General features: G+C 46.5%; 1 protein-coding gene across 4 annotated transcripts; it reads right to left on the reverse strand.

Moving 5' to 3' along the window:
• Positions 1-231: 231 nt before the first annotated feature.
• LOC112231408 (protein argonaute-1) lies at positions 232-21,584 on the reverse strand. Of its 4 annotated transcripts, none has more exons than XM_042312450.1 (19): positions 20,940-21,584; positions 15,527-15,713; positions 12,827-12,947; positions 12,474-12,655; positions 11,576-11,712; positions 10,969-11,103; positions 9,654-9,741; positions 9,179-9,326; positions 8,963-9,082; positions 8,574-8,696; positions 6,363-6,496; positions 5,780-5,964; positions 4,844-5,003; positions 4,529-4,619; positions 3,583-3,777; positions 3,130-3,264; positions 2,828-2,929; positions 2,054-2,253; positions 232-1,821 (listed from the first exon to the last, which is right to left on the reverse strand). In XM_042312450.1, the coding sequence occupies exons 1-19, from the start codon at positions 20,962-20,964 to the stop codon at positions 1,710-1,712; spliced, it is 2,580 nt and encodes an 859-aa protein (XP_042168384.1). In that variant the 5' UTR covers positions 20,965-21,584; the 3' UTR covers positions 232-1,709. The 4 variants fall into 4 exon arrangements, with proteins under 4 accessions (XP_042168384.1, XP_042168381.1, XP_042168388.1 ...); XM_042312447.1 differs by having other exon boundaries at positions 9,654-9,758; positions 10,950-11,103; XM_042312454.1 differs by having other exon boundaries at positions 232-1,818; positions 20,940-21,583.
• Positions 21,585-21,631: the final 47 nt, after the last annotated feature.

A 21,631-nucleotide genomic window follows, 5' to 3' on the forward strand; every position in this document is an offset into this window, starting at 1 on the left:
GCGCACCAATGGGGGATCATACACTAGGCTGGGAGGAGGGGAACCGAGGCAGAGGGTTGAGCGGGGTATGGATAGGGGGGAAAAGGGCGGTGGCGTTGGAAGGAGGGGGTAAGTATTCATGTGGGGGTTTTAAGGGGGCAAGTGCATGCGTGGAGGTGGCTCGGTACACACTCAGTAGGAGAATGTGAGGGGGAATGAGTGTGCTTGTGTTGATCGACGCTGTGGTCGATGTTTGTAGGTAGGACAAGCTATGTACAATTCTTTTTTTTTTTTTAAAGAAGCGCTATGTGTGCGTATGTCAACATAGTGTACTGGTGTGTACATCGTCCCCATTGACATAGGTTGGAATGTGTAGCTAGAATGTGTAGAATGATCATATAGCCAAGGTCAAGTGCTAAAAGTGAAGGGAGAAACACTTTTCATTCAGTGTTCTCTGGCCCACGTCTTTTTGCTGCTTTCACACCTACAAAGACAAGATGCAGACCTTGTATTGCTACTGTTACTCTATTGGTTCAGCAAGCTTAGAGAGGTTGTAGGTGTGAGAATATCTATTATGTAGGTAGGTAGGTAGGGGTGTGTGTGTAGACCTGTGTGTGAAGGCTGAGGGAAGACAAATCTCCCCATTCTGAAGTAACATAAACCAATCAGGTAAAGAAAGTGCCTCGTAATTGCTTTCGCAGAGTCAATGCATTCTGACACAAAGATTATCTTCCTGTTTACATAGGTGCCCCTTTTCCATTGGTAGGCATCACATTAGGCTGGTTAATAATAATAATGCTGGTTTAGGTGCATGGGGTGTGAGTATATTCAAGTATATTCAATAAACTCAATACAATGGTCCCTCTAACTTCTACATTGGCCTCTCTCTACTGGCTAATTTTAAGAGGAGACTCCCCAACCTGCACAGATACAGTGAAGGACTTAAGTCTCATGTATCTACGATATAATACACCTGCTCTTTCAATCTCTGCTCTATTTCCACTATTAAGAGCAGAGGGCTAGCCTCACACAGACACTTCATATTAGGTGCAGGGTGGGCGGCGTTGACTACATGCTAATCTCTAAGTGCTAAAGTACCGTCCGTCCCCGTTGCACGCCTCAAGGCCATAAAAAAATTTAAACGGCAACATAAGAATGGAGTTCATGATAAAAAATGTAAACGATAATAAGTGTCCTTTCTGTCGCCCTTCCCCAGCCCGGGGGTTCCATGACTCCTGTTGTACCAGGGGCTTGGAACAGAACACTGGCATCCGCCGTGCGGATTAGGTAAGAGGCAGCATTGTGGTGGCAGTCAAAAGTCTCGGGGCAGCTCAGCGCCCGTTTTCCTCCCCTCCATATTGCATACATAGGAGTGTGGAAGGTCGCATACAATAATACCCTTTTTTCTCTTAAAAAAAAAAAAAAAAAAAAAAAAAAGGCAACATAAAAACACACAGTCCTGGTAAAGTAAATAAAAATAAACACTTAATAATATCAACAATGATGATAATAACCGTTGTGCAGAACGCTGCAGAGTCTGCCTGGGTTGATCAGGTGAGGGGTGTATAGTTCTGGTACTGGGGTGGGTCAGTCATGAGAGGTGTGTGGAGTGTGTGGGTGGCCACAACCATGGAGGGAGGAGGAGAGGTGGAAGGCTTCCAGTGGGCTCCCAGGCCCCTCACCGAGGGATGGTGAGTCTTAAGGACAGTGGTGGTGGTGTGGGGTGGTGCTCAGGCAAAGTACATGGTCCTCAGCGTGTCGTGGTGAATCTGCACCGCCTTCGCCAGAGCCTGGGGGTCCCGACCGTTACTCTGACCAGAGACATGGCTTCCCTCCCCACTACAGTAAGGACAGAAAGACACAGGATGCAATAAGTACCGAATAAGATCTGGAAATTATATGGTGCTTATCTTCTTCATTCATTTTAGGTTGAGGCATACAGCTGGATCTACACAACGGATGGCATGGAACTTGAATTCATCTTGACAATTAGACTACATTTGAAGTCTTAAACATCTGACAACAGATTTAAGTGGAATGTCCCGTTAAACGTTAACTAGACCACCATGCTCACCTGTCGTGCTCCTTGTCCACCAGATGGTAGCGGGCACGGAAGGCCACGAGGCGGGCGTAGTAGGCTGGCGCGGGGATGGAGACGGAGCGTGTACAGCGCACGTAGGTGTGGCACAGCTGGTAGGTGAGGATTTGCAGCTCGTCGGCGGTGAAACGATTGTCGTCCCACAGGACGTAGTAATGAGAGGGCCGACTAGTCCCCTGCAGAGTGGAGAGACCATTTCAACACTCAAAAGAGGAGGATTACTTGAAAACATGAATAACTAGTATTAGGGCCCTGTGTTTTGCCTGGATTTTAACCTTTTGTTTGAAGCTTTAACTTCAAACGGTCCCCTTTTCATGTCAGGTGGTCCAGCACCATCCTCAGACAATTGTTTAATCTTTGGTGTAATTCTCATTCCCGAATAAGGCTTAAAATACAGAATCAAAATTTGGCTATGTCACATGATTGTGCAAAACACAGGGCCCTAACGATATGTTTTTAAACCTGCTCTTTTAAAGTTTCTCACATGCACTGTTTTAACTTACATTCATTGTTATGTTTTATGTTGTGTATCTCGTAAATATATGCACGTTGCTTTGTTGGAGATGTAACTCTCAATGTGATTTCTATGGTTAAATAAATAATCAAATAAAAGTATACAAATTAAATAGCCATGGAGCCACAAAGGAGCATTAAAAAAGAGCTGCATGTGACTCAAGAGCCAGGAGATTTAGAATGGCTCAGGTTAGACAAACACAGCTGGACAGCAGCAGGAAGCTCCTCCCCACTCACCTGTATACCCGCGTGACTGCAAAGGTAGAAGTCAAACTCAAACGGGTGAGTGATGCTGGTGTCCACTGTGGTCCCTGCAGGAATGTTACCACTCTTCCCGATCTACAGAAAAAGACAATAACAGGACCACGATATTTAATTACAAAACGCTTATCCTAACATTACAACCGCAGACCACATCAAATAAGCTCACAGGACGCATTTGGCCCGTGCGCCGATAGTTTGAGACCCCTGTTCTAGAGTGAAACCTACTATAAAGCATGATACAGTTGCGGTTAGAATAGCTCGGACTGTTGACTCACTCTCTCAGACTTGTCGGCACAGAAGAGGCGTGTGTGGTGGCGCTTCTGGACCACGATGTAGGTGATACCAGGCTGGTAGTCCTTCTCCAGCTTGATGCACGCATCCCTGATGGCCAGAAGCTCGTAGTGGAGTATCTATGCAGAAAAATTTAACATTTACTCGTTATCTGTCCAACTGATATCTTTAGAGGTAATTGCGTTACTCACCTCTTTCTGTAACTCTTCCCAGTATTTTGCATTATTGTCACGCTATACTATATCAAATCATACTTATTCAGAGATGAACTACATACCATTACTTAACTGTTATAAACTACTAGGCCTATTGGTCAAAGTGAGGGAAAATATAGTGATCTGGCCAATACAACTCTGTCACTTATAAATAATGAAAAATGGATCCCCATCTCTATTGACAACCATTTATAACCCCCAACGACAGAGACCAGGAAGTACCTGCGGGAGCTGCCCCTCGGGCACCCCGTCCCTGTAGAAGATGATCCTGGTGGGCTTGAAGCGGGTCGACTTGTAGAACTGGATCAGCAGCTCTCGCACCATGTAAGAAAGGTCTTCGATAATCTCCTGCCTGGGCCTCTGGACCCGGACTGTGGCACAGTACCTGCTGGGGTGGGCGTCCATACTGCCTACCACCTGGAGAGAGAGAGAAAACAAAAGAAGAGAAATGAGGAGACTAGCCATGCAGAGACTAGCGTATGTATTCAGAAAGCATTTCAGTGATGATCTATGATCTGGTCCCCCCTGTCCACGTAATCTTATTCACTATTAGCCAAAAGGCAACTGATCCTATATCAGCACTACTACTCGAGACTCTTTGTGAATCCAAAATTCAGAAACCACTCCTAAAAAGCAAGAATTTGGAAAATACATGAGAGACGAGCTGAAAAATAAAAGATAGACAACCCATAACATCAACATTTCATTCAATGTTCTATGATTCACGTCTAGCCAATGATACAACGTGAGCACTAGCATCCTCTAGAGGCACAGGATAGGCGGTGTGGGAAGCTCTGGGTCGTCAGCATCTATAACAGTAACCTCGCAGCCTTACGCCTTGTTATTGTGAGAGAAATGGTCATCCTTCCTGACCACCTCTGTAAGCGCAGACACACACCCACAGAAGCACATACAGACGCATACAGAGGGCTGTGTGACTCAACAGCCTGTCATGATCGCTTGGCAACCACACAGCCAACCACAGCCAGGCCCAGGTTGCGAGGATCGGGGTGACGTCATTTCTTCCCCGTCTGTGAGTCAGTGCTGAGTCAGCCTCTTCCCCTTCTTCTCTTCCTCATACCCCTTCGTCTTAAAATTTGATGTACTCTTAATACATAATCATTTGTGTTAACATGGTGTAGTGGTAGTATTGTAGAAGCAGCCTTACAGCGGTAATGGAGGGCTTCTTCCCATCTCCAGCAGGGGGGTGTGTTACATCGGCCCCCAGGAAGATAACAGGCTCCTGGAACACTGCTGACCTGTGAGACAGGAAGGGAGAAGGGACAAATTCCGTCAAACTCACAGGAGTTTGTCTGGTTTTAAAAGAGAGTGCTCATATACATGAATGCGTTTCCATCCAGAGCACATTAAGACCAAGTTCGTATCCATTAGGTACCAAACGCAACAAAACCAACTGAAAAAGGAAGGGACTTTGCATGCCATAATGAACCCAACCCAGTGGAGAGATTTGGTGAAAGTTTACCGTTGGTGGGGCACCAGGATATTGTTGATTCCCCCCAGCTTGACGTTGATCTTGAGGCAGAGGTTGGAGAGGGTCTGGGGGGACGTCTTCACCACGTTCTTCACCTGGACACACTGAGTGGCCATTCCTAGGAGAGTGTCTCCCACCCTCTTCACCTCCGCTACACAGGACCAGTAACAGGCAGCAATTAGGTACAGATCCATAACTGCTCAAATGAAGCTATTATACACGAGTACAAAACAGTAAGAACATGTTCCTAATATCGAGTTGGCTGGTTGTCTTTTCGGTGGTGCACCATTCCTGATACACATGGGAAAGTAATTGCAATGATGAGATAGATCTTATTTGTTTTATGATCTTGCTGTCATACTGCGTTCAACAGTGTTCGATCTTGCCTAGCCATCTTGTGTCAAGAGGACCGCAATGGAAATCAGTCCCAGACTTTGTGTGTTATCCTCCATGATTTTACTCATGTGCACGTATGGCTTTTTCAAGTTTTATGTGTGCTAGTTTTTTTTTAAAGGGTCAGATTAATAAAATATAAAATAAATAGTTTAAGTGCTGAACGTGGAAAACCCAGCAGCGTTGCAGTTCTTGACACAAACCGGTACGCCTGGCACCTACTAACCACACCCCATTCAAAGGAACACTTTTGTCTTGCCCATTCACACTGAAAGGCACACATACATAAATCATGTCTCAATTCTCTTAAGGCTTAAAAATCCTTATTTAACCGGTCTCCTCCCCATCATCTACACTGATTTATGAAAAATGTCCTGTAATATTTTCAATTGTTCAATATTCCATTTGTCACGGATGTGTTATGTATTTTAAATGATATGCAATTGTTAGTCATGTTAATTCTGCATTTCTTCAGTTTTATCTGTGAACAAGAATAAATAAACTCATACTCGGCATGAATAAGGCCAATCTTACCGTAGACTGGGGTCTTTCCAGGCAGGATGACGATGATGAGCTGCAGTCCAGAGTAGGTGTTCTTCAGGTGCCTGAACATGGGCTCCACACTGTCGGCTCCCTGGGCGTATTTACAGAAACACGGCTGGCCCTGGATGGGCATCCCAGCATCCTTGGAGATCTTACGCAGCTGGTCTGTGAAGTTCCTGAGGAGAGTGGTGAACATTTTTTTGTTAGGAAAGGAACCTGGTTCACATGGTGGTGCTGTCTGCTGAGTCCAGGACTATGTTTATTAAAGCACCAAAACGGAAGACAATGGACTGAAACAGGGATGTATTATCTGGATTTCTCCAACGGAATGCTCATCCAATTGCAAAATGTTTTAGAACGTTTCCCATAGTGTGCACTAATGAACACAACCCATACCACAGCAAGTAAATCTTGAAATATAAAACAAATCACACTATTCTAACACACAAAACTACCTAGAAAAGCAAATATTTTATCTTTAGATAAATATTGTTGCACTCTGACAGGAATCTTTAATATGATGCCTGAAGATATCCATTTCCCACACTACCCCGTCTCCCAGAAGGGTACTTACTTGAGCACCTCCTCCCGACACTGTTTCTGGGGGGCGAAGCAGGCGATGGCCCACACCTTGATCTCAATACCGTTGTAGAACTGCTTGCCCCTCATGTCCCACACCCCCTGGTTGGGCGTGGCGATGGCCCGGTTCTGTGAGGTGGAACAGGTGGGAGACCAAAGCTTCAGAACCAGATCAATGTCAGGGCTGTTTGCACTCTGTGAAATCCACACCTACTGTAGTGGGGACTGACTCCTGAAGCCAGAAGCCTGGTTTGATATAGAGTGGTGAGCAGGAACTCTGTGGACCCTTTGTGTCCGGGAGTATTTTACTCAATCATCGTAGCCGTTGGTGCTCTGTTGAGTTGCTATTTTCTTGGGTTCTTTCGTGTCAATTAACTCGCGGCATTCCTGGATTACTCATAAAACTAATAAGGTCTGATTTATATCAACAGTAGTCAGTTTATAAAAAGGTTAAGGGTACAAGACTGTGTACATGGCTGTGTTGGCAAAATCACTACATTTCCCCTCAAGCAAAGCGGGGAGTGGCTACCCGTTGTCACAGTTCCAAGACCTGTCAGTAACGTCCGGCTAAACCTACGCCAATGACGCCAGTGGATCTCAAAACTGAACTTGGATCCGCGGTAAGTAGCAATGTTATTCTTCACCACGGGGGTCTTACGGCAGATCGAACCAGTCATGACTATTTAAGGAGAGCGAATCGATATACAATCCCAAAATCAGCAGTAACTGTCAATAGTAAAAACAAATCTTAAAACGATGTTTGAGTGAACATGAGTCCAGAAAAGTAATGGTGAAGTCCTCCTCACCACTCTATAGCCTACTGGTGAGTAGCTGTGTGGGCTACTCCTGCTGTTACTGTCATATACACTACCGTTCAAAAGTTTGGGGTCACTTAGAAATGTCCTTGTTTTTGAATAAAAAGCACATTTTTTGGTCCATTAAAATAACATAAAATTGATCAGAAATAGTGTAGACATTGTTAATCCAAGTTTATTATTTTAAAAAAGGGTAATTGATCATTAGAAAACCCTTTTGCCATTATGTTAGCACCTCTGAAAACTGTTGTACTGATTAAAGAATCAATAAAACTGACTAGTTGAGTATCTGGAGCATCAGCATTTGTGGGTTTGATTACAGGCTCAAAATGGCCAGAAACAAATAACTTTGGCTGTTTCTCTGTCCAGTGGCTGTGTTCTTTTACCCATCATCTACCCATCTTTTCTTTTTATTGGCCAGTCTGAGATATGTCTTTTCTTTGCCACTCTGCCTAGAAGGCCAGCATCCCGGAGTCACCTCTTCACTGTTGACGTTGAGACTGGTGTTTTGCGAGTACTATTTAAGGAAGCTGCCAGTTGAGGACTTGGGAGGCATCCGTTTCTCAAACTAGACAATCTTATGTACTTGTCCTCTTGCTCAGTTGTACACCGGGGCCTCCCACTCCTCCTTCTATTCTGGTTAGAGTCAGTTTACTCGGTTCTGTGAAGGGAGTATTACACCGTGTTGTATGAGATCTTCAGTTTCTTGGCAATTTCTCGCATGGAATAGCCTTCATTTCTCAGAACAAGAATAGACTGACAAGTTTCATAAGAAAGTTCTTTGTTTCTGGCCAGTTTGAGCCTGTAATCAAACCCACAAATGCTGATGCTCCAGATACTCAACTAGTCTGAAGAAGGCCAGTTTTATTGATTCTTTAATTAAAACAGTTTTCAGCTATGCTAACATAACTGCAAAAGGGTTTTCTAATGATCAATTAGCCTTTTAAAATTATAAACTTGGATTAGCTAACACAACGTGCCATTGGAACACAGGAGTGATTGTTGCTGATAATGGGTCTCTGTACACCCATGTAGATATTCCATTCAATATCAGCCGTTTCCAGCTACAATAGTCATTTACAACATTAACAATGTCTACACTGTATTTCTGATAAATTTGATGTTATTTTAATGGACAAAAAAAAAATGCTTTTCTTTCAAAAACAAGGACATTTCTAAGTGACCCCAAACTTTTGAACGGTAGTGTGTATATATCTGGACAGTAAATTGTGCTAAAAAAAGAACTGAGCCCAATGCGAGTAGCAAATGAATTCCTCCTCCATTTACTGTGCTGGAACAAGTACACAGCATTTATTTATTTTTTTGCACTAAAGTACACAGAATTGAAAGGATGCTTAATGTGGCCGTACTATAAGCGTGATGTCTCTTACCCGTCCTCCATACTGTAGGATAGGGGCAGGCAGCACCCTTCCCGTCACCTCCGCCATCTCATCCTTCACCTTGATCCCAAACTCCTGGATGTACGGGTCCAGGTTAAAGTTGGCATTTTTCATCTGTGGACAGACGGGGACAACAGATAGGATGTGTGTTATTCATTCTCTCGTGTCACATTCACACTGCTGTCAATTCACATCTGATCCATGGAGAGAATAAAAGGAAGTCATTTACTATGTACAGTCTTTTCCCCTCAAGTCTAGTAGTAGTATGTGTTCATCTGTGTTGGATGGTCTGTGTTAAATTCATTAATGCCAATTCTCATGCTCATAGCTGGTAGTTTCGCATTGCAGCCTCCAGCCACCAGGCGGCGCCACCGACTCACCAGCCGGCTGATCTCCTCCTGTCTGTCAGGTGCAGAGCGAGCCGTGGCTTTGATCATAGTGGACGTCTGATTATCTGTCAGTTTCTTGATACAGCGCTGCCCTGCTACTATGTTACACACCTGCAGGGACACAAAAACAAAAAACCATTGAGTATATTATATAAGCAGGGATTTCCTTCTCAAGTACAGAAAGCAACTGGATTGAATGTTTCTCACCTCCAGGGGCAGGTAGGTGTGCTTCTGCTCCTGCCCCACCTGGAGGCAGGGCAGGTGGGGATACTTGAGCTGCAGATTGTACTTCTGCTTGAAGTACTGGGCCACCGTACATTCTACTGTCTGTCCGCTCTCAAGCTGCAGGGGAAATCTGGTAGGGAATGCGTGATAAAGGTGTTAAATGACTAACAAAGCTACCTGAGAATAGTCACCCCATGCCTCACATTGATGCAAGCGCCTCTAGAAAACCACTGGTGTCTTCACTCAACGCTAGAAAAAATGTGGACAATAAAAACAAACATATCCATCCTTGTCACAGACCATATCTGTAGTCAGAATCACAAAAGACCAATATCCCAACTGACAATGATGATTTACAGGTCATGACTTTTATTGGACTTCTCGCAGACATATCATCCACCCAAAACATCCGTTGTCCGGGGAGCATCAGTAGGGTCAACCGTGTGACGCTACTCACGTCTGGTGGCTGGCGGGGCGTCGCGTGACGTTGCAGACGCGGTACTTCCTCTTCATCTGACCGCAGTGGGTCACCTCCACCTTCAGACCTGGTAACGCCCACCGACAGCAGGGCACAGACACACACAAAGATAAGAGCCAGCAGTAGTGACGGCACGGGGACAGACGTTGATGGGGAGAGGGTGGAGGAGAAGGGAAGGACAGAGCTCTCCCCATAGGCTGTGTGCACAGAGGTGCTGCTCCACCAGTGTTTCAGTTGTTCACACTTTACTCTTTAGCGCCATCGTGTGGCCTTTCAAATGTATTTCTTTAGGAAAACTCATACAAAACATAATAGTGCATTCCATCACAATCATAGAAATTGAAAACATTCTGGGGAGACTCCTGTGGTAGAAAATAACAAGGGGCATGGTGGAGAGAAGGATGCATTAGGATGAACGTCAAAGAGAAGGTGGAGAAAAGGAAATGGTGAAGAAAGTGAGTGATGGGAGAAGGAGTGAGTGAGAGTGGTGGGAGAAGGAGTGGTGGGAGAGGAGTGATGGGAGAAGGAGTGAGTGAGAGTGGTGGGAGAAGGAGTGAGTGAGTGGTGGGAGAAGGAGTGAGTGAGTGGTGGGAGAAGGAGTGGTGGGAGTGAGTGGTGGGAGAAGGAGGAGTGAGAGTGATGGGAGAAGGAGTGGTGGGAGAAGGAGTGGTGGGAGAAGGAGTGAGTGAGTGGTGGGAGAAGGAGTGGTGGGAGGAAGGAGTGGTGGGGAAGGAAGGAGTGGTGGGAGAAGGAAGGAGTGGTGGGAGAAGGAAGGAGTGGTGGGAGAAGGAGTGAGTGAGTGGTGGGAGAAGGAGTGAGTGAGTGGTGGGAGAAGGAGTGAGTGAGTGGTGGGAGAAGGAGTGAGTGAGTGATGGGAGAAGGAGTGAGTGAGTGGTGGGAGAAGGAGTGAGTGAGTGGTGGGAGAAGGAGTGAGTGAGTGGTGGGAGAAGGAGTGAGTGAGTGGTGGGAGAAGGAGTGAGTGAGTGGTGGGAGAAGGAGTGGTGGGAGAAGGAGTGGTGGGAGGAAGTGAGTGGTGGAAGGAAGGAGTGGTGGAGAAGGAAGGAGTGGTGGGAGGAAGGAGTGGTGGAAGGAAGGAGTGGTGGAGAAGGAAGGAGTGGTGGGAGAAGGAAGGAGTGGTGGGAGAAGGAAGGAGTGGTGGGAGAAGGAAGGAGTGGTGGGAGAAGGAAGGAGTGGTGGAGTAGGGAGAGACGTGAGGGGATCGTCTGAGGGGGCATTGGTGAGAGGCAGGCGGCATGGCGTGTGGAAGGTACTCACTCACTGTTCAACGGCCCACCTTTGATCTCCTTGGTGAAGCGGACCCTCTGCGAGTCGGTCAGGGTCTTGGGCTGCTCGTCTATGTTGCGGATGTCCAGGACTTCGCACATGAACTCGATCACCGGCTGGGCTTTGTAGAAGGCCGTGGCAGACACTAGAGAAAGAGAGCAGTAAGTAATGCATTCAGTCTGAATGGAAGTGAAGTGCAGCGGAGACCGAAGCCCAGTGGTATAGGATTGTGTTATTCCCTAAGCATTGGGTTGTGTTCGCTAGGACACGCAAGGGAAAACATAGAAGAAAATGTTTCAGCGGAAAAGGAAAAATACTTTCTTATTGGACAAATCCACGTAGTTCCTGCCCGTTTCGGTCAGTTTTCTTCCATTTGGTGCCTAATGAACACAACCCAATACTATAGAATGAAGTCATTTCTAAGCAATGATCTGCGGTGAATTTTTACACCGCACAAAACGGATGTTAAATCATAGACCACTGTGAATGTAACTTTAAGAGCAGACCTAACATATAACCTCTTGTGATCAGATTTTCATTCCATCACGTCGATGCAACAAGGTCTGTGACTTCATACCCTCGAGTAGATCTTGCCTGGTGGGACTCAGCCGACTCACCATCAATATTGAGCATCATTTTCCACATGGCGGGGCGTACAGACTGGTGGAAACCAAACCACACCTCTCTCCCCCCTCCCAGGGGATGGTAGTATCCTTCAGGTGGGGAGAAGAATGATCGTCCCACCGGAGTGTACCTGGATGACAAAAAATGACATTATAGAGAATGAGTCATTTGAGTCTCAGCACCGCAGCATGACTCAATGTCCAGTAATTCTGTGTCACCTATAAGGCTTTGCAGACATAAGTCCAGCAGAATGATTCAACAGCTTGTGTTTGTGATCTAGTCAAGCCTCCAAGTCAATGTCTGATTATTAGATTTTGTTCATGTGACACCTTTACACAAGTTCTCAGCTATCAGGCATCTGTTGTCTCCTGTTCGATCTGTAAATATAATAGAATCTAAAACTAAATCACTGTTCAACAAGTTTGATAGGAATGTCTTGCTATTGTTTTAAAATAAATCAAAAATAACAAAACGTTCACACCTCAAGGCAAACATATGCCTTTCAATCAGTTAGAAGACAACATGCACACAGTGTCCTGTGGCGAGTGTGTTTGCGTGTTCTGCCTGTTTGTGCATCATAGATCCTAGCTTTGCAATTAGCTACAAGCTTCTCTGCCCTTGCTTTCATAGTGTGTGTGTTTGCATTTGTGTGTGCCCTCCTACCGGTCTGCCCGTCTATGTGTCCGTCTGCCCGTCTATGTGTCCGTCTATGTGTCCGTCTGCCCGTCTATGTGTCCGTCTGCCCGTCTATGTGTCCGTCTATGTGTCCGTCTGCCCGTCTATGTGTCTGTCTGTCTGTCTGTGTCTGTCTGTCTGTCTGTCTGTCTGTGTGTGTGTCTGCCTGTCTGTCTGTGTGTGTGTACATTGCTGGATGTACTTAGTGTACCGTACCTCATTGAGGCTAGGTGGCGCATGGCCACATCCAGGGCTTGGACAGAGTCCAGGGGAACCTGCAGGCGCCCGCTGACCAGTGTCTCCTGGAGCAGACGCCATGACACCGTGGCCAGGAAGCGGATAGACACCTTGAAGATACGATCCTTCCCCTCCCCGGGGATAGTCACCTCAAAGTCCACCTTCAGGGAGAAAGAGGGGGGGGTGAGCAAGAGCAGAATATGGAGCGATGGAAGAGAGTGTAGGCGGAGGGGAGATGGGGGTTACAGGATAAAGAAATGGAATGGACAGATGGGAGTAGAAGGGGACTTGCTCAAAATGTATAGTACACACTTTCTCTCCCTTATGCCTACCTTCTCACTTCCGATAGGGAGTGCTAGCACCGTATAGATATTCTTCTTGCCGTCGTACACCGGCTTCCTGTCGCCAAAGAGCTGGGGCTTGAAGTGCTGCACCATGTATTCCACCACTTCCCTGCAGGGGGCGACACAGAGTCAAACACACCAGGTTCACCATCATGGCCATCAGAGGTGACAAAACCACAAAAGACGACCATCTGTCAACAAATGTAGTGGTCCAAATTAAACCCAACATCCTATCAGAAATCTGGATTTAGGATGGGTGTTTTTTGGGGAAGCAGGAAAGACCCGATTCGATTGGTTATGGATCAAGCAGGATACAGCTGGTGAAAGGTGATGGTCTCATGGTTGTGGGGGAATCCCTAGGACAAAGGGAGGTAGGGGAGGTAGCTGTGGGGCCACGGCACCCCTGAATACATGGTGCCGTGGCTTTCGTCTAAGTGTGGGGGTAGAGTGGACGGGGTTGAAAAGGAGAGGTCATGTGGGGTTGACCTTTCGCATGCCTGCATGGACCCTTTGTTTGAGAAGGGAAAAAAACTCCTACTAAGTAAGAATGAAGCAGGAAGCTCCAAGATGTGTTCGGTGTGTGTACTTCGTATGGAACATTTTCATCAGGCAAAGTAAAACTTCGGATTTGACTCAGCTTTTCTGTTAATCAAGTAACAGAAAGAGAGAGAAAGAGAGAAAGAGAGAGCGAGGTGCTATTTTTGTTGTTGTTGGATATACAGCAGTTGAGTTACAGTCTAGGAGGTTGTACAACAGCTGAAATCCTCAGTCCAATCAAAGGAAAGAAATGCAGATGGCTCAATTGGCCAATCATTGAAACGCATGTCTGGGGTTTAGAATGGATTGGCCAACCATTGAAACACATGTCTGGGGTTTAGAATGGATTGGCCAACCATTGAAACACATGTCTGGGGTTTAGAATGGATTGGCCAACCATTGAAACACATGTCTGGAGTTTAGAATGGATTGGCCAACCATTGAAACGCATGTCAGGGGGGTTTAGAATGGATTGGCCAACCATTGAAACACATGTCTGGGGTTTAGAATGGATTGGCCAACCATTGAAACACATGTCTGGGGTTTAGAATGGATTGGCCAATCATTGAAAGCAGCATGTCTGGGGTTTAGAATGGATTGGCCAACCATTGAAACACATGTCTGGGGTTTAGAATGGATTGGCCAACCATTGAAACACATGTCTGGGGTTTAGAATGGATTGGCCAATCATTGAAACACTTTCTCTCCCTTATGCCTACCTTCTCATGTCTGGGGTTTAGAATGGATTGGCCAACCATTGAAACACATGTCTGGGGTTTAGAATGGATTGGCCAACCATTGAAACACATGTCTGGGGTTTAGAATGGATTGCCAAAACCACAAAAACACATGTCTGGGGTTTAGAATGGATTGGCCAACCATTGAAACACATGTCTGGAGTTTAGAATGAATTGGCCAACCATTGAAACACATGTCTGGGGTTTAGAATGGATTGGCCAACCTGAAACACATGTCTGGAGTTTAGAATGGATTGGCCAACCATTGAAACGCATGTCTGGGGTTTAGAATGGATTGGCCAACCATTGAAACGCATGTCTGGGGTTTAGAATGGATTGGCCAACCATTGAAACGCATGTCTGGCGTTTAGAATGGATTGGCCAACCATTGAAACGCATGTCTGCGTTTAGAATGGATTGGCCAACCATTGAAACGCATGTCTGGGGTTTAGAATGGATTGGCCAACCATTGAAACGCATGTCTGGGGTTTAGGATGGATTGGCCAACCATTGAAACACATGTCTGGGGTTTAGAATGGATTGGCCAACCATTGAAACACATGTCTGGGGTTTAGAATGGATTGGCCAACCATTGAAACACATGTCTGGGGTTTAGAATGGATTGGCCAACCATTGAAACACATGTCTGGAGTTTAGAATGAATTGGCCAACCATTGAAACATGTCTGGGGTTTAGAATGGATTGGCCAACCATTGAAACACATGTCTGGAGTTTAGAATGGATTGGCCAACCATTGAAACGCATGTCTGGGGTTTAGAATGGATTGGCCAACCATTGAAACGCATGTCTGGGGTTTAGAATGGATTGGCCAACCATTGAAACGCATGTCTGGCGTTTAGAATGGATTGGCCAACCATTGAAACGCATGTCTGGCGTTTAGAATGGATTGGCCAACCATTGAAACGCATGTCTGGGGTTTAGAATGGATTGGCCAACCATTGAAACGCATGTCTGGGGTTTAGAATGGATTGGCCAACCATTGAAACGCATGTCTGGGGTTTAGAATGGTTTGGCCAATGATGACCACCATACAATGTGGATCTCGAAGACCATTAATCATATCCTGGCTAGTGGTGGATACTGGACGAGAGAGTCATAGTCATGGTGCGCCAATGAACTGCGAGTCTCTCTCTGAATCATCTTGAGAAATTGTTTGACCTCTACATAGAGTGTGGTCCTCCGAGTTCTGGCTATGGCTCAGTTCTACAGTCCATATTCTGTGGTTCTTAAAAACCTTGGGGAAATGTTAGCGATCAAGTGGACCACTGCTTCACTTATAGTTGGGGACACCTGGGTGACAGGTGTCGAGTTGGGTAACCTCAATCCCCAGGCTATTGCCCACAGGGGACGAGGTCTGGCACATGAGACTATGTAGGGCGGCACGTTACTCTACCTGTTGACCCGTCGGGGGCACTTGTCAGGCTTGATGTCCACCTCGTAGTGGAACACGTCCATCTTGGGGATCTCCACCTCAAAGTAGTTGGCCAGCAGCTTGATGGGCTTGCCCACCGTGCCCATGCCCGGCCGGCGGGGTGCCTGGAACACCTGCTGCAGGGGTGGGGGGAAGGGCCCCATGGGCACTGGAGGGGCAGAGGTGTCGGAAGTTTAGGCAAGGGCAGAAACGGTAGGGATGTGGGTATGGGAGATGAGGAAATAAATGGAGTAATGAGGAAAGAAAAGTGAGCATGGGCATGTGATGATGGTCAGAGAGAGGGGGCATGTGATGGGCAGAGAGAGGGGGCATGTGATGATGGTCAGAGAGAGGGGGCATGTGATGGGAGAGAGGGGGCATGTGATGATGGGCAGAGAGAGGGGGCATGTGATGATGGGCAGAGAGAGGGGGCATGTGATGATGGGCAGAGAGAGGGGGCATGTGATGATGGGCAGAGAGAGGGGGCATGTGATGATGGGCAGAGAGAGGGGGCATGTGATGATGGGCAGAGAGAGGGGGCATGTGATGATGGGCGGAGAGAGGGGGCATGTGATGATGGGCAGAGAGAGGGGGCATGTGATGATGGGCAGAGAGGGGGCATGGGCATGTCATGATGAGATGATGGGCAGAGAGGGGGGCATGTCATGATGAGATGATGGGCAGAGAGAGGGGGCATGTAATGATGAGGTGATGGGCAGAGAGGGGGGGCATGGGCATGTCATGATGACATGATGGGCAGAGAGGGGGCATGTCATGATGAGATGATGGGCAGAGAGGGGGCCATGTCATGATGAGATGATGGGCAGAGAGGGGGCATGTAATGATGAGATGATGGGCAGAGAGGGGGCATGTAATGATGAGATGATGGGCAGAGAGGGGGCATGTAATGATGAGATGATGGGCAGAGAGGTGGGCATGTAATGATGAGATGATGGGCAGAGAGGTGGGCATGTAATGATGAGATGATGGGCAGAGAGGTGGGCATGTAATGATGAGATGATGGGCAGAGAGGGGGCATGTAATGATGAGATGATGGGCAGAGAGGGGGCATGTAATGATGAGATGATGGGCAGAGAGGGGGCATGTAATGATGAGATGATGGGCAGAGAGGGGGCATGTAATGATGAGATGATGGGCAGAGAGGGGGCATGTAATGATGAGATGATGGGCAGAGAGGGGGCATGTAATGATGAGATGATGGGCAGAGAGGGGGCATGTAATGATGAGATGATGGGCAGAGAGAGGGGGCATATAATGATGAGATGATGGGCAGAGAGGGGGCATGTAATGATGAGATGATGGGCAGAGAGGGGGCATGTAATGATGAGATGATGGGCAGAGAGGGGGGCATGAGTGGGATGACGAGTCAGGAAGAGTCAGGAAGAGTCAGGAAGACGTAGAGAGGAAGAAAAGAGCAACAGACGGACAGGAAGGAAAAGTTTGAGCAGCAAAATATGGGGATAAAGAATGAAGGAATGGGTGTACATGGGAGAGAGAGGGGGGGTGAGAGGGTGACACGAGACAAGGATATTGATGAGGGATAATAGCGGGAGAGGGGGGAGAAGGAACAAAGCGATTCGGGTGAGAGGAGGGGGGGTGTGAACGAAAGAGGAGGGGAGAGGGGTGGTTGGTGGTTCAATGAGAATTAAGGGTGAGAGAGAAAAAGAATACATTAGGGCGACGCTGGATACACCAAGCCAGACAGACACTGAAAGAAAGATAGAGACATTCCCTTAAACACACAGGCAGGGTCAGAAACTGCTAGCGGAGGAGTAGGCTAGCCTCACAAGGGCTTCTAGTGTGATTTTGTATAAAAAATGACCTCAGCCTACATGAGATGGAACAATCACAAATGTGCCTTAGTTAGCGATAGTAGCATAGGTATACAATCCTACGGTCACGGGAAGACGACAAAAAGCCTGCATTTGAGATGTTTTCGTTTGACATTAATTCTACTGCTAGCCTCTTTTCAAACATAATTTGAAACGTTCGTACTGAGCAGAGTGAATACAATACAAAGTGCATGTGCACTAACTAGTGCATTGCAGTGAGGAAAACAAGTATGTGAAGTTCAACAGGTGTAGGACTTGAGATGGGCCTGGTAAATTGTGAGACTCCTGCCTTCCTCCCTGCCTGAGAGGGGGCCCAGCCCAGCCCTGACCAGCCCATGTCTTAACCTCTGCTTCCCCAGAGAACAGCCCTCTCACAATCACAACAAAGACCGCAGCTGCCCTCCTCCTCCATCACACAGACAGGGGGGCTGGGGGAGAGGGAGAGCCCCCACTACCACACACACAAACACAGGGGTCCCCCCCAACATTCCCAGCCTTACCATGGAGACTCCACAGCAACACTGGCATTGTCATGGAGATCAGGAAACCTGGAGGGATGGTGGGTGGAGGGGTAGTGTGTGTGTGTGTGTGTGTGTGTGTGTGTGTGTGTGTGTGTGGGGGGGGACCTTGGCCTTTTTCATCCTGAAGCAGCGTTAGTGTTTCCACATTAGGTCCGAGCGGCCTCCTCCCCAGTCATTAACCTCTCTCACATGCGAGGCCTATAGCTGAGCTGAGCGGAGAGCTTGTGGTTTAAAAGGCAAGCATTGGAAATCCTGTAGTCAAGCACAGCAGTCCGTCAAGGATGAATACGCTCAACCGGCCTTGAAAAAGCAGCCAACTACGGACTGGCAATCTGGCATGATAAACCACTTAAGACTATTCTACTGAAGGTGTGTTTGTTACGCCTATGGCATAAGTCTCAACAGTCTTGACACAGAGTAGGCTAAACACACTGACACACACACACACGTCACCGGCAGCCCGCCCCACCCCAGTGGAGGCAGATGGTGAGAAGTGGAGCCAGTGATCACACATCCCCAGACAATAGCAGTCTTTCCCTGGCACTGGGGCCCTTTCCACGTCAACTGTGTGTATGTGGTGTGTGGTGTGTGTGTGATTCTCCCTGGAGTCTGGTTTAGGCCGGGTTCCTTTATCATTGAAACATGGAATTACACACACGCTATTCCCACATCCATTTCCTGCTGACATCACTAGAGATGATCCCATGTCTAATAGTTGTCTGGAATGGTGATATAGCTAAGAGTTAACTAGTTGTAGGTTTAGGTTCAGATAAGTATTCAAACACTGTCCTGAGGTACAGGTATAAAAGATTCTAGTAGCTTAATTCTAGTCTTGAGGACAGAGTCTGTGTTAAATGGGGCAGTGCAGTTTAAATGTGATTTTACTGTGTTTTTTAAAATATTTCCACACGGAGGTTGGAAAAAATACTGAAAATTATGATAATGCCTTTTAGTGTAAGAGCTGTTTGAAAAGACAGTCTGAAATGTCAGCTTGTTTGGCTGGGTGGGGTTTTTGGACCGCCTGTGACATCAGATGCTATAAGCTAATAGGCCAGTAGCAAAGACAGTTTGTCATTCTCTCTGCCAATAACAGCTATTTTTCAGGTTATACATCCTTCCCATTAGGCTCCTCCAATTAGGCCCCACTCCCAGTCAGTCGTAGCTAAATATTTGCTTGAGCAATTACATTTTTCTAAGAAGCTATTTTTGTTCATATTTTACCATTTGAATTGAAATCGATCACAGTAAGGTAGGTAATCGCTAGCCAGAAATGATTTGATATTGAGATTAAAGGTCCAATACAGCCATTTTAAGGAAAATACCACTTCAACTATAATTTTGCTATTCGTTTCATTAGTCCACTGTTGAGCCATCAAGTTTGGAAGATATAGAACTTTGAAAACACCGAAAGTGTCACAGTGTGCTGCGTTTTGCATCATGTGATCAACAGTGGACTAATGAAACAAATACGAAAAGATAGATTGAGTGGAATTTTCCTTTAATTGTTACTGATTAACTGACTAATATTAATGTGTAAATGGTGTCCTATAGGATGTTCAGTAAAATCATACTAGTCCCAAATCTGGAGGCCAGTCAGTCAATGTAGTTGCGTGAATATACACAACAAAGAATATGTAGCTTTGGTCAGAGAAGAAGACTTCTGGAGATGGGCGGGTCCGAGGGTCATTAGCTGTTTGTCCCCCTCCCTAAAAACAAACAACTCCACATTTAAGTGTCAACAAGCTGTCGAACGATAGGCCGACCCTATTTGAATGACAGTGAATTTTAGCTAACATAACTGTGATCTACACTAACACCTGGGGACCATTGATTATGCACAGATTGGACTTCAGACCAGACTAAAGCGCAGTGTCATAATATCACAGGTCATCATAATATTTAGAGTTGTATGCCTGTCTGCCCACTTGAACGGAGTAACAAAAGTGAAACACCACATGCTTTTTGATATGCCATAACTAGCCTTTCGTGAAATAACACTGACACTTGACTTCCGCCCCACCGCTACTAGCACGGACTTTGCTGATAACTACTTTGAGGAAAAGTCTACGTACTATGACTAAGATATGTGGTTGTCCCACCTAGCTATTTTAAGATGAATACATAAACTGTAAGTCGCTCTGGATAAGAGGGTCTGCTAAATGATTCAAATGTAAATAACTCTAGCATTACCCAATATGAACATTAAATTGGAATGACCATGATGTAAAAGGGTTGCATGGAGGTGTGGTTTCATTTCTATAGCATGTACTCATCTAAATAATAATATTGGGGCGACAGGTAGCCTAGTGGTTATAGCGTTGGACTAGTAACCGAAAGGTTGCAAGATCGAATCCCTGAGCTGACAAGGTAAAAATCAGTCGTTCTGCCCCTGAACAGTGGGTTGTCATTGTATATAAGAATTTGTTCTTAACTGACCTGCCTAGTTAAATAAATGTAAAAAATCACATCATAAGGAGGTAGTCCAATAGCCACTCTTTGCAGTATTCAAATACATAACTAATTGTGGTGTTCACATAGACTTGAGTTAGTTCATTGTGGCTTCATTTTGGTGGGGTGTGAATAAATAACATTTGGATCAGTGCACTTTTCGATCATTCTAAAACTGTATGTTGAACAGACTGACAAAACAGACAGTCTTGTATTTGGTGTGTGTGAGTGAGAGGGGTGCTGAGTAGTGAAGGCAGGCTTTACCTCGTGTCTCCACGCCAGGGATTCCCACGGCCCCCTGCCCCCGCCCCTGACCCTGGACATTGTCAGTGCACCAAAAGACCCGTCTCTCGCTATGATAAGTCATTTCGTATAGTGCACGAGCTATGGTTGAAAAAGACCCACAATCGTTGTGATGGACGGGTTTTTCAGCCAGCCAGCTAGCATTAGAGAATGCTGCACTAGATATGACGCCCGTTTTCAAAAATGTGGACAATTGCATGATACCATCAGCTGCTATAGCTGAAGATAAGCAACAATTCAACCCTTGACAGAGAAAAGAGAGAGACCTACCAGCGCCAGACGGTCCCGGCTCCATCCCATCCACTTAACCGCGCGGGCACTAGACTGTCCAGGGTTCTATGGTCACAGCGCCGGCCCTTTCAGGCTGGAAGAGTTGCAGACTTCCAGCCCCCTCCTCTCGGCGTGTAGTCTTCTCCGTACTCGCTAAACCCCCACCCCTCCAGTACCCCCAGACACACAGAGTTGTAACGACAAAAGCTGCCTGTCTGATAACACAAGAACCGCTGCTGAACGGCTCTTGTGTGATACCTTGCGTCGGTCTTCTTTCCTCCGGGTTGAACGCTCTTTGCCTGGCCTAAAAAGATTGTCCGTGGCGCTATGCTTTCTTATCGGTCTGTTACGCTCCTGCTCACCGTCCAAGCACGATTATCCAGCGGAACAAAAAAGGACCAGCCCCCCCCCTCCCCGAATTCTGTAACCTCTTCTTTGACTTTGAAGGATGTTGCATTCTGTAGACGAGTTGTTGTAGTCGCCCTCTACTGGAGGCGGCTGTATGGGTTATCTTGGTGTAGCAGCTGAGCTGTACATGGTTACTGCTATCCGGAATTCTTGGGACGTCCTTACCCTACCAGCGTTTCCCAAGCTTGGTCCTGGGGACCCAAAGGGGTTCACGTTTTGGGATTTGCCCTAGCACTACACCGCAAATTCAAACAATCAAAGCTGGATGATTAGTTGAATCAGCG

The sequence above is a fragment of the Oncorhynchus tshawytscha genome, linkage group LG03 (assembly GCF_018296145.1).
Source record: "Oncorhynchus tshawytscha isolate Ot180627B linkage group LG03, Otsh_v2.0, whole genome shotgun sequence".
In the NCBI taxonomy this organism is placed as follows: domain Eukaryota; kingdom Metazoa; phylum Chordata; class Actinopteri; order Salmoniformes; family Salmonidae; genus Oncorhynchus; species Oncorhynchus tshawytscha.

Excerpts from the sequence above, each read along its gene's own strand:
- LOC112231408 (XM_042312447.1), bottom strand. The coding sequence starts at position 20,964 with ATGGAGCCGGGACCGTCTGGCGCTG. Across the intron at positions 11,713-12,473 it reads CGCCACCTAGCCTCAATGAG|GTACACTCCGGTGGGACGAT; the intron begins GTACGGTACACT and ends TTTGTCATCCAG. Across the intron at positions 9,083-9,178 it reads ACACCTACCTGCCCCTGGAG|GTGTGTAACATAGTAGCAGG; the intron begins GTGAGAAACATT and ends GTGTCCCTGCAG.